This window comes from Schistocerca americana, chromosome X (assembly GCF_021461395.2).
Source record: "Schistocerca americana isolate TAMUIC-IGC-003095 chromosome X, iqSchAmer2.1, whole genome shotgun sequence".
Lineage (NCBI taxonomy): Eukaryota > Metazoa > Arthropoda > Insecta > Orthoptera > Acrididae > Schistocerca > Schistocerca americana.
Window position 1 is genome coordinate 641,378,096 of NC_060130.1, and position 14,787 is coordinate 641,392,882.

General features: G+C 39.7%; 1 protein-coding gene across 4 annotated transcripts in view; it reads left to right on the forward strand.

Moving 5' to 3' along the window:
- LOC124555026 (ras association domain-containing protein 8) overlaps positions 1-14,787 on the forward strand; it is a 94,292-nt gene that overhangs the window by 48,938 nt on the left and 30,567 nt on the right. For 2 of the 4 annotated variants that reach the window (XR_006968508.1, XM_047128782.1), the window contains exons 6-7: positions 10,645-10,784; positions 11,728-11,912. Coding sequence is in view for 3 of the 4 variants with exons in the window: in XM_047128782.1 (XP_046984738.1) it covers positions 10,645-10,784; positions 11,728-11,912 (325 nt within the window). In the remaining variant the exon portion in view is untranslated. The remainder of the gene's footprint in view (positions 1-10,644; positions 10,785-11,727; positions 11,913-14,787) is intronic. The other 2 variants (XM_047128781.1, XM_047128780.1) reach the window with 1 other exon arrangement.

The window sequence follows — 14,787 nt, forward strand, 5'->3', positions numbered from 1 at the left end:
TACATTTGTCTATGTTAAGGGTCAGTTGCCACTCCCTGCACCAAGTGCCTATCCGCTGCAGATCTTCCTGCATTTCGCTACAATTTTCTAATGCTGCAACTTCTCTGTATACTATAGCATCATCCGCGAAAAACCGCATCGAACTTCCGACACTATCTACTAGGTCATTTATATATATTGTGAAAAGCAATGGTCCCATAACACTCCCCTGTGGCACGCCAGAGGTTACTTTAACGTCTGTAGACGTCTCTCCATTGATAACAACATGCTGTGTTCTGTTTGCTAAAAACTCTTCAATCCAGCCACACAGCTGGTCTGATATTCCGTAGGCTCTTACTTTGTTTATCAGGCGACAGTGCGGAACTGTATCGAACGCCTTCCGGAAGTCAAGAAAAATAGCATCTACCTGGGAGCCTGTATCTAATATTTTCTGGGTCTCATGAACAAATAAAGCGAGTTGGGTCTCACACGATCGCTGTTTCCGGAATCCATGTTGATTCCTACATAGTAGATTCTGGGTTTCCAAAAACGACATGATACTCGAGCAAAAAACATGTTCTAAAATTCTACAACAGATCGACGTCAGAGATATAGGTCTATAGTTTTGCGCATCTGCTCGACGACCCTTCTTGAAGACTGGGACTATCTGTGCTCTTTTCCAATCATTTGGAACCCTCCGTTCCTCTAGAGACTTGCGGTACACGGCTGTTAGAAGGGGGGCAAGTTCTTTCGCGTACTCTGTGTAGAATTGAATTGGTATCCCGTCAGGTCCAGTGGACTTTCCTCTACTGAGTGATTCCAGTTGCTTTTCTATTCCTTGGACACTTATTTCTATGTCAGCCATTTTTTCGTTTGTGCGAGGATTTTGAGAAGGAACTGCAGTGCGGTCTTCCTCTGTGAAACAGCTTTGGAAAAAGGTGTTTAGTATTTCAGCTTTACGCGTGTCATCCTCTGTTTCAATGCCATCATCATCCCGGAGTGTCTTGATATGCTGTTTCGAGCCACTTACTGATTTAACGTAAGACCAGAACTTCCTAGGATTTTCTGTCAAGTCGGTACATAGAATTTTACTTTCGAATTCACTGAACGCTTCACGCATAGCCCTCCTTACGCTAACTTTGACATCGTTTAGCTTCTGTTTGTCTGAGAGGTTTTGGCTGCGTTTAAACTTGGAGTGGAGCTCTCTTTGCTTTCGCAGTAGTTTCCTAACTTTGTTGTTGTACCACGGTGGGTTTTTCCCGTCCCTCACAGTTTTACTCGGCACGTACCTGTCTAAAACGCATTTTACGATTACCTTGAACTTTTTCCATAAACACTCAACATTGTCAGTGTCGGAACAGAAATTTTCGTTTTGATCTGTTAGGTAGTCTGAAATCTGCCTTCTATTACTCTTGCTAAACAGATAAACCTTCCTCCCTATTTTTATATTCCTATTAACTTCCATATTCAGGGATGCTGCAACGGCCTTATGATCACTGATTCCCTGTTCTGTACATACAGAGTCGAAAAGTTCGGGTCTGTTTGTTATCAGTAGGTCCAAGATGTTATCTCCACGAGTCGGTTCTCTGTTTAATTGCTCGAGGTAATTTTCGGATAGTGCACTCAGTATAATGTCACTCGATGCTCTGTCCCTACCACCCGTCCTAAACATCTGAGTGTCCCAGTCTATATCTGGTAAATTGAAATCTCCACCTAAGACTATAACATGCTGAGAAAATTTATGTGAAATGTATTCCAAATTTTCTCTCAGTTGTTCTGCCACTAATGCTGCTGAGTCGGGAGGTCGGTAAAAGGAGCCAATTATTAACCTAGTTCGGTTGTTGAGTGTAACCTCCACCCATAATAATTCACAGGAACTATCCACTTCTACTTCACTACAGGATAAACTACTGCTAACAGCGACGAACACTCCACCACCGGTTGCATGCAATCTATCCTTTCTAAACACCGTCTGTACCTTTGTAAAAATTTCGGCAGAATTTATCTCTGGCTTAAGCCAGCTTTCTGTACCTATAACGATTTCAGCTTCGGTGCTTTCTATCAGCGCTTGAAGTTCTGGTACTTTACCAATGCAGCTTCGACAGTTGACAATTACAATACCGATTGCTGCTTGGTCCCCGCATGTCCTGACTTTGCCCCGCACCCGTTGAGGCTGTTGCCCTTTCTGTACTTGCCCAAGGCCATCTAACCTAAAAAACCGCCCAGCCCACGCCACACAACCCCTGCTACCCATGTAGCCGCTTGTTGCGTGTAGTGGACTCCTGACCTATCCAGCGGAACCCGAAACCCCACCACCCTATGGTGCAAGTCGAGGAATCTGCAGCCCACACGGTCGCAGAACCGTCTCAGCCTCTGATTCAGACCCTCCACTCGGCTCTGTACCAAAGGTCCGCAGTCAGTCCTGTCGACGATGCTGCAGATGGTGAGCTCTGCTTTCATCCCGCTAGCGAGACTGGCAGTCTTCACCAAATCAGATAGCCGCCGGAAGCCAGAGAGGATTTCCTCCGATCCATAGCGACACACATCATTGGTGCCGACATGAGCGACCACCTGCAGATGGGTGCACCCTGTACCCTTCATGGCATCCGGAAGGACCCTTTCCACATCTGGAATGACTCCCCCCGGTATGCACACGGAGTGCACATTGGTTTTCTTCCCCTCTCTTGCTGCCATTTCCCTAAGGGGCCCCATTACACGCCTGACGTTGGAGCTCCCAACTACCAGTAAGCCCACCCTCTGCGACCGCCCGGATCTTGCAGACTGAGGGGCAACCTCTGGAACAGGACAAGCAGCCATGTCAGGCCGAAGATCAGTATCAGCCTGAAACAGAGCCTGAAACCGGTTCGTCAGACAAACTGGAGAGGCCTTCCGTTCAGCCCTCTGGAATGTCTTTCCCCCCCTGCCACACCTTGAGACGACCTCCCACTCTACCACAGGTGAGGGATCAGCCTCAATGCGGGCAGTATCCCGGGCAACCACAGTCGTAGTCCAATAGGGGGATGCGTGGGACGAGCTGGCCGTCCCCGACAAACCCCCATCCGGACCCCCACAGTGATGCCCATTGGCAACAGCCTCAAGCTGTGTGACCGAAGCCAACACTGCCTGAAGCTGGGAGCGAAGGGATGCCAACTCAGCCTGCATCCGAAGACAGCAGTTGCAGTCCCTATCCATGCTAAAAACTGTTTTGCAAAGAACGTCTGAACTAATCTACAGAGAGCGCAAACAAATCAACAAAATTTAAACGGTTATTAAAATACAAGATTGCCTAGTAAATGCAGTAATGCTGCTACTTGCGCACTGCTGACACTGCTCGGCGGCGGAAGGAGACTACGCGAATTTACACTATTCAGGTACTAAAACGCAATGCTACACTCTCAAATACTATAATATGCCCGAAATTTATGAATTAAACAATGCAAGTACCAAAAACACGCAAAGAAATTAAGAATTAAACTATGTAACAAATGAGTGAGCTAGGAGTATACGACTTGCTGCTGCAGCTGCTTATCCAACGGCGGCAGGGAGCACACTGTCCATACCTCCTGTTTTGCATCAAAGGAATGGAAGGGAGGAGGCAGTACCTGTTAGCTGGATTTCTGTTCTTCAGTAGTAATTGGCTGCTGGGCTTGTTATGCTCAACAATAATGTTTGTATTTGTTGGCTCTGAAACTGAATAAGTGCAGCGAGTGATGGCTCTCCAGTGGTTGCCGTTTTCTATGAAACTTAAGTACGCTTTAAGACATAGAGAGAAAAAAAACAATTGACTATTTTTCGACACTCCTGGAAGAGGTAATTGAGTTTGTTGACAGATGATGTTTAATCATGTCCCTTCGTATTCATCAGAAATGTTTGTTGTGTCCGTAGTTTGTATGAAGTGGTTGGACAAATCTTGAATACTCCAAACATTTAGTAAATGAATAAAACATCAACACATTTATTTACAATATGTAAATAGTAAAATTATGTGTATCTTTTGTATTACTGATTGTTTGTGTTTCACATTGTGTAGGAAATATTTCTGCATGTTCATTGAATATTAATATTTTACAGTGGTCATAGTAGTCTCACTGTGAGTCTTTCGATATCTGGGTGGTATAGCTCGGTGTACAGGGTCTTAAAAAGATGCGTGGGTGGTTACATTCCCATGTAGTGCATAGAAGCAAAGACGGCATACTGTGGTTGCATCTGTAGTGCCATCCATAAGGTTATAGCAAGCCCTGTACATAATTGTTTCATGGTGGTGCCTGCTGGCAAGCTTAAATTATGTGTGTTCTGTGGAGCTGCGGGTGGCATGCCGCTTGTGATTGACATAACACTGTCAATACCACATGCATCTTTGAAACAATAGCTGGAGCCACATTTCTAAACTATTGAATGTATTAATATTGCAGTCAGACATTTTCTGCTTCACAGTTTTCAGTTAAAACAAATGTATATCTGCTAACAGAATTGATGTTGATGAGCAACTTATTAGCATAGAACAGAAAAAATAGGATGGGAAATATTTAGTTGTACATTCAGTATTAGTTGATTGCCTTTTAGATTGGTTTCTCAAATAACTTCTTAAGGAGGAAAAAATCTGAACACACAACTGTTGGGGAATTGTGATATTGAATTTTATTGGTCAGTGTTTAGTACATCAAACCATTGTCTTACTGGATTACTCTTTAAGTTCTGTAATAAAAAAGTGCTTCACAATAACTGTTGCTGTTTGAAATATTGGCAACACTATAAAATTTGTTTGAAATACAACTTCCTCACAGCTAAATTTTGTTCAGTGATGCATTGTTAGTACAGATTGCTGCTTTGAAGTACAGCTACTTGAACAGATTCCATATGAATTTTGTGGTAAATGAACTCTTACATTCCTTGAATTATATCTCTTCTTCTTCTTCTTCTTCTTCTTCTTCTTCCATGCCATATTTCTCATGTCTCTTTGGGTCATCCCTCCCAATCTTGTTACACTATTGTGATCGTATCCGTGTCATTTCACAATGCATTCCCCTTGTTTTCAAGTAATCCTGTAGGATCCTAAGCCATACATTCAGTAGTTATCTGGGCCCCCTTTTTGGTAATTTTATCTCTAGAACTGTTCTTGGTATATGATTAAGTTCATGGTACATGGCATGTCGATACTGGTGTAGAAGATTCTTATGGAGCTTTTCCTCCATGTTTGCTACCTTAAATGAGCCCCAGATGTGGCCATATCTGACTCGCTGTCTATTATGGTCACTCCTCCAGACTAGAGACGGGCAAATTCATTCACTCGTTCACCATTCTTTTTTTTTATCCAATTGTGGATGCTACATGGATTTTAGATAAATTTCCAGAAAAAAATCAGGTATGCACAGAAATTCATTGATTAGCTTATGTAAACATGTTGTATACTTCAATTTCTATAGCCAAATGGATTAGTCACTTGATGTGATGGACCAGTGATATACAAACCAAGTAGAGAGAGGCTAGAGCAGTCTGAACAGTACAGATTACAGAACATGCTTACAACCCAGTGCATACAACCCTAATCATTATTAACTTTTGATGGGTGTTTGTAATAATAAAAATTACAGTGGCTTCATTTTCACATTGTTTATAGAAAATAATATTTACTTCTGTGGGCATTACTAAAATGAAATAATTAGAAGTAAACTGTCATCTGTCAAACCAACATTAGACTACAGTTTTCTTGTACAATGAGCTGGCGAGTAAATTAACTACACATCAAAGTGTCATAGTATCTATGTGGGAAGTAAAGATTTACTGGGAAAAATCATGACTTCAGACACAGGAGTTGAATCTGTATACTAAAACACAAGCTCTGTATTAGCAACAGGGGGCAGTTACATAAATATGCTGGGAGATGGCAGAACTTCATAAGTAAAATAAATAAATTAAAAAAACTTTTTCTTATTGAAGACCTTGGCAACATAGCCCACATCATTGCTTTGAATATCCTTACAGTTGGAAAAAAGACAACCAGTTTTTGATCAGCAGTCAGCTGAAAGGGTCTCCAAGGTTCATGTGTGGAATCACTCATCAATTATTTGAGAAAGAGAATTCCTGAGCGAGCACAGGCAGCCATTAACAGACAAGACTAAAATGAATATGAAATTCAACAGTTCACTAAATAACGTATTAATGTATGTAAAATATAAATTTTGTGTCCAAATTTATTTGAAATGAAAAGTTCACTACTTGCTCAATGCTGATAATTTTAGGCATATTTATATTGTGTAAATTACTGCAGAAAAAGGTATGAAAAACTTGTCCATGAGACTCGCACTGAATGGCGGTTTAGTTAAATCATTAGTGTTTGTCACAACAGCTTAAAATACCACAACTTTTCGATGAGTGGGTGTGTTTTGATTGAAGGCATTTTGGTAAAAGATCTCTTGTATTTATCTTGAAGGCATAAGAGATATGAAGGGATTATATTGATAAATTTTGAATTAACTGCGAAGACTCTTCTCTTAGAACCATCTCGTAGATTATCTTTCCATGCTCCTAGGGCAGGGCTTAACAACTAGCCGGTTTTGAGCGCGAGTACTCGCGTCTGCTCAGGCACGTGCTCGCAAGCAGGTGCAAGGTCCCGGAGTAGGGAGGGAGGGGAGATGCGCGCGCACGTTTGAATAGGCCCGCAATGTGCCTATTGAATTCGCGCGGACTGTGTAACGTTTAAAATACTACGATCAGCTCTAACAGTCACTTCGCTGGTTAAGAATCATGTCAAGTTGCCGTTGTGTAACCCCAACCATGCTTTCGCAGTTCAACCCCCATTGGGAGGAATTGTATCTGTTTACAGAAAAAGTTGGTGTTGCAAAATGTTTAGTATGTCACTAAACGCTGAATTCTTTTAGGAAATTTAATTTGCAGTGACATTATATGTCGTACCATGCGAAAGACTACGGAAGTGGAAAATGTGATGGGCCAGATCGTACACAGGAAGTTATTAAACTTAAAAGGAAGCTATTCGAAGAAGATCTGGATGACGAAGAAAAATCAACTGAGGCAGCTCTCAGAGTGAGTTACAAAATTGCTTTCCTTTTAGCAAAATCCCTGCGGCCCTTCACTGATGGCGATTTAATAAAAGAATGTTTGGTAGTTGCAGCGGAACATTTGTGTCCATCTCAAGTTGAACAGTTTCGGATTGTACCATTATCTAACATGACCATTATGCGTCGCATACAGGACATGGCAGACGACTTCCAGAGCCAGCTTGCAAATATCTGTAAAGATTTTATGGCGTATTCTCTAGCTCTGGACGAAAGTGTTGATATCACTGGAACAGCGCAGCTTGTCATATTTATTAGAGGTGTTAATAGAGATCTTCAGGTGAGGGCGGAGCTCCTCGATGTAGTAGCCATGAAGAACACTACAACCGGAGGTGATACTTTATGTAGTGTTGAAGAAAGTGTTGAAAATATAGGACTGTCATGGAATTCTTTAGTTTCAGTGTCTACAGACGGTGCACCAGCGATGACAGGGAAAAAATCAGGTTTAGTTGCGCTGTTGAAGGAGAAAATGCAAAAATTGACCGTGCCGAACGAAATAAGGGGCATTCACTGTGTGATCCACCAGGAAAACTTATGGGCAAAGAGTATCACTCTAAAAAATGTGATGATTGTTGTTGTTCGTACAACCAATTATATAAGGAAGCATGGGCTACAACACAGGCTATTTAAAAGCTTTCTTGAGGATGTAGAAAGCCAGTATGGTAGCCTGCCTTATTACAGCGAGGTCCGCTGGCTTAGTCGTGGCGAATTATTAAATTGATATTTTTGCCTATTAGATGAGATAAATATGTTCATGGAAATAAATAACATGTGTGTTCCTGAATTGAAAGAGCCTTCATGGAAATGTGATCTCGCGTTCTTAGCAGATTTGACTAGCCGTCTGAATGCTTTGAACATTTCACTACAAGGTAATGATCTGCTAATTACTCATTTCATAGATCGAATATGAGCTTTTAAAATGAAATTGACACTTTGGGTGAGTCAGCTGGAAACAGGAAATATAGCTCATTTTCCTAAATTATCATGATGTTCACAAAGACTGTCAACGTTATTCACATAGTTTAGTTGCCCTTAAGGAAGAATTTGATCAACGCTTTCAAGATCTGACAGCACTAGACAGTGATTTTGATCTGTTCTCCTCTCCATATTCAGCGAATATTGAAGAGATTCGTCCTGAGCTGCAACTAGAAATTATTGGCCTGCAGTGTGACAGAGAATACAGAGACAAATTTGAGAACAAGAAAAACATTTTGGATTGTACAGACACTTCCCTCAGGATAGATTTCCTCGTTTGCACAAACTGGCGGCTACATTAATATCAATGTTCGGTTCCACATATGTTTGTGAACAACTGTTCTCTGCAATGAAATGTAACAAGACGCGCCTGAGAAACGCATTTTCTGATGGAAATTTAAACTGCACGCTGCGCCTACAATGCACAAGAACAATTACTCCAAACATAGACGCAATTGTAAAGGGCAAAAAGTACAAGATAACCGAGAGTCCCACACTTCAGTGACACCTTTTATTGTGTAACAGTTCACAAATTAATACGAATGTAGAGGCATACACCTAGCTAATAAAATTATGTGGCACGTGTACATTCTCCTTTATTTGTTTCATTTGTTGCAGTAATAATTCGTGAGTGATATCCCTGCAGGTGGCTGCGGATTTACATTGACTGGCGGCAGCTTTTGTGTGTCCCACGTGACTCTCCCCACTCTCCGCTTTGGTCCGGTAGTGGGGGCAGCGTGCTCGCGCTGCTCCGTGCTCGCGCCTTGCTGCTCACAGCTTGCTCTGCAAGCACGTATGTTGTGAAGCCCTGTCCTGGGGGATCCATCATGCAGGGTGGATGGCAAGTGCCGTTTACATATTGAAAAAGTTTTATGTTCCCTGATAAAGTTGAATTATGACCACAAGAAGAGACTGCAGTTTGTTTTATTGCTGTTTTCCTTACCAGTATGTATCCTGTGCCACTTCCGAAGGCAAACCAATGTAATTAGGTTTCAGAATTCTTTCAAAACTTTCTGTGTGTATATTATGTTGACAGTAGTATACCTATGGTATAGCTTTACAAAAAACTGAAAAATCATTTATGGTCCCTGTCCTGCGTTATACTGTCTTAATCTCCTGAATCAAAAATGAAAACGGCCACTACACTGAATCGTGAAACAAAACCAGTGGATAAAAGTATATAAGAATTCACTGAGGAATCTACCAAATCCCAAAAATTATGACTAATGGGATTGAACAGTTTGTTTCTAATAAAGTAAGAGTATTCTTTAACAGGTTTGATTTGAGTGAAGAGTTCTTACAATGGATTCTTCACAGTTTCATGAAAATGAAGATGATGTCAACACTCTACACCTAGTTACTAAACTAAAGGTTGTAAGTTATCTGGCTGAGACAGTGAAATAATTATGTACACACGGTATTTAGTGCATGTTTTAATGTATATTTTGGAGTGTGATAGTGGACAGATTACTGTTACTGTGCCATTGCCAATATTTTGACCGTATGGATCCATGTTAAAGCTGAACTGTTGATATTTCTGGAACAGGCTCATTTGTATACCTCATGTACACAGTAGTAGTTCATCTGCTCATGAAATCAGCTTCCTTGTCACTAATTCCCACCTTTTTGATGCCCAACTCATATAATTAAACACATGAACAAACAGTACTTCTTATTGTTGCCACCTTTCCATGTGAAACATGCCCTTTCCTACAGAAGTTGATTTGTTATGTGAATTCAAAACCAACCTCATCAATGCAACAACTCTTTGAGTTACTTTGTCATCTTCATACACGAGCAATTTTCTTGGCCATCTCATCCACACACAAAACTAGTGAATCTTCTCAACAATTACATAGATGAGTATCTATAATCATATATTTCTGTTATACCTTGAAATCTATCTGTTAATACTCCCATTATGTGTAAAAGTTTTAAAAGTCAAATCCTGAAATGAGGCCTACAATACCGTGTATTATCCTCAAACCACCACAAATAGCATTTTGTTGCCACCAAATTGCATAACTTTTTGGTCAGCTTCTTTAACACTTATTTATGTATTCACTGTGTTTGCTGTTTAAAGTCAGTATTTCTTAAGAGGAAATGCCTGCTACTTTTATTGACATTCCTATTCAACCTCTGAAACAAGCAGAGTAACTGATAGCTTACACATCACAAATTCTTATTGAACCTGGTTTTCAAATCTTGATTTACTCATGCAGATATCAGATATTACATTCATTTACACTATGCGTCATCAACATTAGTTTATTGTTCTGTTGAACTGGAACAAACCGTAATATACAACATACTTGAAGCATTAATAGTGATTATAAAAGATACGTTGCGTCACCAACAGTACCTCTCATAGTCATAAACTAAACTTTTCCTTGTTTCTAATGAAATAAGTCAACAGGATATTAAAATTACCTTCCTTTTGGTCTTTTCATGGCCCTAGTTATTCCAGCACCAACAGTTTTACTACTTGTGTATTCCTTACTTAAGTATAATTATGCAAAACATGTATCCCATATTACATACACATATAGCAAGGTATTTCTTCCTCATGAGACTCACTTGTAGCTTAAATATTGATAGATTGTCCTCATAATTCCAGTTACGGCAGTTGGTGAATGTAGAAGAAGAGAGTGAGATTGTGCGTCAGCAAGAGAAGACTTTGAAATCTGAACTCACATTGTTACGTTCAAAACTTGCAAACTGTGAGACTGAATTGCTTCAGTGCAAAAACAAAATAAGGTAAATAACACATGAATTGGTTTTTAAAATGTTACTTTGTACTTGCACTTGTGATATTGAAGTAGCAGAAACCACATGCTATGTAGCTGTCTCATGCTACAGTTATAATCTGATGATTTTACGTAGGAGTAGTGAAATTGTTAAAGATAAATTCTTTATTGACCAAGAGAATGTTTTCTTGAATTCCATATGCACTAATCCCAAAAATGTTGTAAACGGACTTGATTACTAAATTCACTTCTGACGCGGGTACTGCTGACCTTGATGTCATACACTCTAAAACACAGCAACAGTAACCACCAACACCAACACTTCAGGCCCTTATGTTGTTTTGTCTGACCACCTCCATGGTCTAATAGTAACTCACCGGCAACTGATGCAGAGAACCGAGGTTTGATTCCAGGTGACAACATTAGATTTGTCTGTCAAGAAACCAAAACAAAAAATTACTTTGTGTCATAAGACATCTATTTAATTTTGTTTATTTTGGTTCATTACATTCATCTATATTTTACAGTTTTAAGTTATCACTTTTTTGAGCACTTCACAGAATGTGAGTTTAATTAGAAGCATTCCTGAATTGCCACCTGTGGTTTACATGGTATATATTCTTCTATTGATCTCAGTTTGGGTTATAAACAGGCCTCGTGTGCATTGAATAGCCTTTCATTTCAACTTAGTAGCCCCCCCCCCCCCCCCAATTTTGTTTGTGTGTGTGTGTGTGTGTGTGTGTGTGTGTGTGTGTGTGTGTTCCCCGGATAGGCATATCATGTGTAACCATCTCTCATAAATTAAAATCTGTTAGGCTCTTGTATGGATGAGCCAGTACCATTTTAAAAAGTTTCAGCTTGTTTTCAATAGTGGCACTATATTTCAGTGCAATAAATAAAGTTAATAAATTATTTTAATATCATTTAAAAATAATATTTGTGTGCCTATCCAGGCTGTTGCTAGAGGAATTGCAATTGGAGCAAAGATACGTGCTGCGGGAATATGAAGATAGACAGTCTCTGGAGCGATCATTGTTGGGAGAGATGGAACGTTTGCAACGGGAGGTGGAACAAGCACGTCAGAATGCTGAGATGTCTGCTCTTTGTGCTGAGAATTTGAAGAGAGAGGTATTAACTGGTATTATGACTGCTTTTATCCTTTTTGTGTTAAATCTTAGACCTATAAATTATGTTATGAACAGTTTGGTATTATTAATTGTAAGTCATAAATTCTGTTATACTGAGATTCGTAGACTTTTGATACAGATATACAATGTCAAAAAAAATTGCCATACTTGATGGTCAGCATTCAATTCCTCATTCCAGTTCAAAACAAAAGTGTGTCTTGGAAAACATAGTCCTCCCAATGGGTTTAATATAAATGCAAATTAAGAAACGAGGCTCTGGCAATGCTGTAACTGCTTGCAGCATGGCCAAGAACAGGTAGCATGAACTCTGTGCTGTGCTGGAGCTGTTCCATTAGCATGAGGCAATGCAGTGGGGAATAGAAATGCAGACTCATCAGTGTTACAGTCAGTTTTACGCCAAACCTTGCAGTTAAAGCATCAAATTGTATCCATTTTACACCTCCATAGTACAGTATCTTGTGCGTTTCTTTCTATTACTGTTACCTTTATTTAAACATTAAGATGTAACATAAACTTTGTTTTGTCCATGACACAAATAAAGCCAATACAAAATAATCATGGATAAATGTATGATCAGTGATGCATTAAACTTGTTTGGAAATAGGCAAGGGCCCAAAATCACTCCTCCCACAATTCCATCCTACAGGTTTGTGCCAAAGTGTGCCTGAAAGTCATGTTCATGGGTTATGTGCGGGTTGTGTTCCGATCAATAATGGCTGTTGTGGGGGTTGAAAATACCATCACAAGTAAAACTAGATATGTCAGTCTGTATTATGTTCTTCATAAAATTTTTGTTATCTTCCACTTGGTGCAAAAGTCATTCACAAAACTGTACTCATCGAATGCATTCTTCTGGCCACTGGTGTTGAATTAATGTGTAACTATACCGATGCAATTCATCATCATGCAACACTTAAACAACCAGTCTGTGAGGTATCTGGAACTGCCTTGCTATATCATGGGTACTTTGCTGAGGTGATAGGTGAATGGTTTCAAGAATCATGTCCTCTGTGGAGTACGTCTAGTCCTTGGACAACATCTGTCCATTACTTGTGGATGAAGATTACCGGTTTCCCAAAGGCATTGCTTCAGTTGACATTCTTATCAGGATGCCACCATTGAGGACACTGTGCATCATATACACATGCAGCAGCAGTAGCTTGGTAATCCGATGCACACAGCACCAAAAGCATATCAATGTATTCATTGCTGCCCTACATGTACTTCACAGGACCAGTTATGATTGTACACTGCGTGGTTAGTAGACGCATGCAGTGTAGTGGATCCCACTGTCAAGTGATGGGCAATTGTCCTGTTACAAAATGATGTCCTGCTCTTAAACAATGAGAATTAGGGAATGGATGTCTAAAAAATAAAAAAGGAATCTGACAAGGATTCGAACCATAGCTCCGTGATGGATGTGGGCTTGATTTCTCAGCAGTCTACTTAGTGAGCTATGACAGCTGGTACAGTAGTGCAGGGTGATACACATTTCTCTGTTCATTACGATGCACTGCACAGTGTGACAGTGTCGCCAGCTCCTCGTTTTCATACGTGTGTGTTCAGAATGCACCAAATCTGATTTTGCTAGGTAAACTTTTGTCTTGAATCTGGATGAGGAATCACATGTTGACCTTCAAGTGCTGCAGTTTTTTCTTCAGTCTGTATTATTTGGGAAACATGTAGAAATATAAATTTCGTGCCAAAATTTAAGAGTAAAGAAGGAATATAGGGGAATAGAAACAAACCATCATTTGTTGTTGGTAAAATATTTTGAAAAGTGAAAGAAACAGGAAATACGAATTTAGTTGAAGCAAATGGCCAGAGAATTTGGTCTGAAGAAAAAACAGGGTAAGCAGATCAAGATACACTTAAAGTGTATAAGATGAGCAAACAGATTGGGAGTTCATGATAAGAGGAGTGCAGTTGTACCAAATACCACAGTTGGAATTCAATAACAAGAGCTGCAGTGCTGCTGATGTTCAACAGGAGCTACTTTCAGTTTCCCATGAGAGCATCCAAATTTATGTTTTCCTCACCACAGATGAGTGATCACTGGGTTGTCTTGAATAGTCTATGGCCATTTGCCTACTCAGTTTTTGTCTAACTGATCCAGTGTTCCATTTAATGTCCACACCAGCAGTGGGTGTTAAACTCTTGTCCCCACCCCCAAATCTAGACTTTTGATAGGTGCAAAAGAAAAGAACATTACTTACTTAAGAGATAAAATTATAGTAAACCACGAACTCTGGACAAATCTAAATAAATTACTTTTTTAAGTTATAAAGTTCTATTTTTGAGAATTTTGACCATGATATAACATAAATTGGAAGTAATGATCTGAATAATACTATAAAGTTGTGATAACTGCTGAACATCCCAACTTAGATTATTCCTAACAGCAGAATAATAATTCACACTTTGAAGAAATATAAATTAAAAAATTTAAAATTATGATTAACATTGATTATGGCAAAGCTCAGAAAGTTTTGTAGCCATATTCCCTCCTCCTTTAGCAGCTTGAGAAAAGTTTATCAAATTAATGTCTTGATACAGGCACTGATCATAGAGCCAAGCATGAAAACATGGTCGTGGCCCTAAACTTGCTGTTTTACTTTCATGTACTTCCCAAACTATGGAATTTGGAACAGTTAAACAACCCAATAGAGCTCTAAAAACTTCAATATGCACCAAAATAAAAGTCTGAAAGTATTATTCTTAAAACTTTTTGATCAAGTTTGGACCCACTCACTGGCATTTCTCCACGAGTTTCAATACTATTGTGTGAAAATAAGTACAATGATGTTCCCATCTCAAGACTCTCAAACATTTTGTGAACCAAATTGGTGATTTATTTGTGTATAA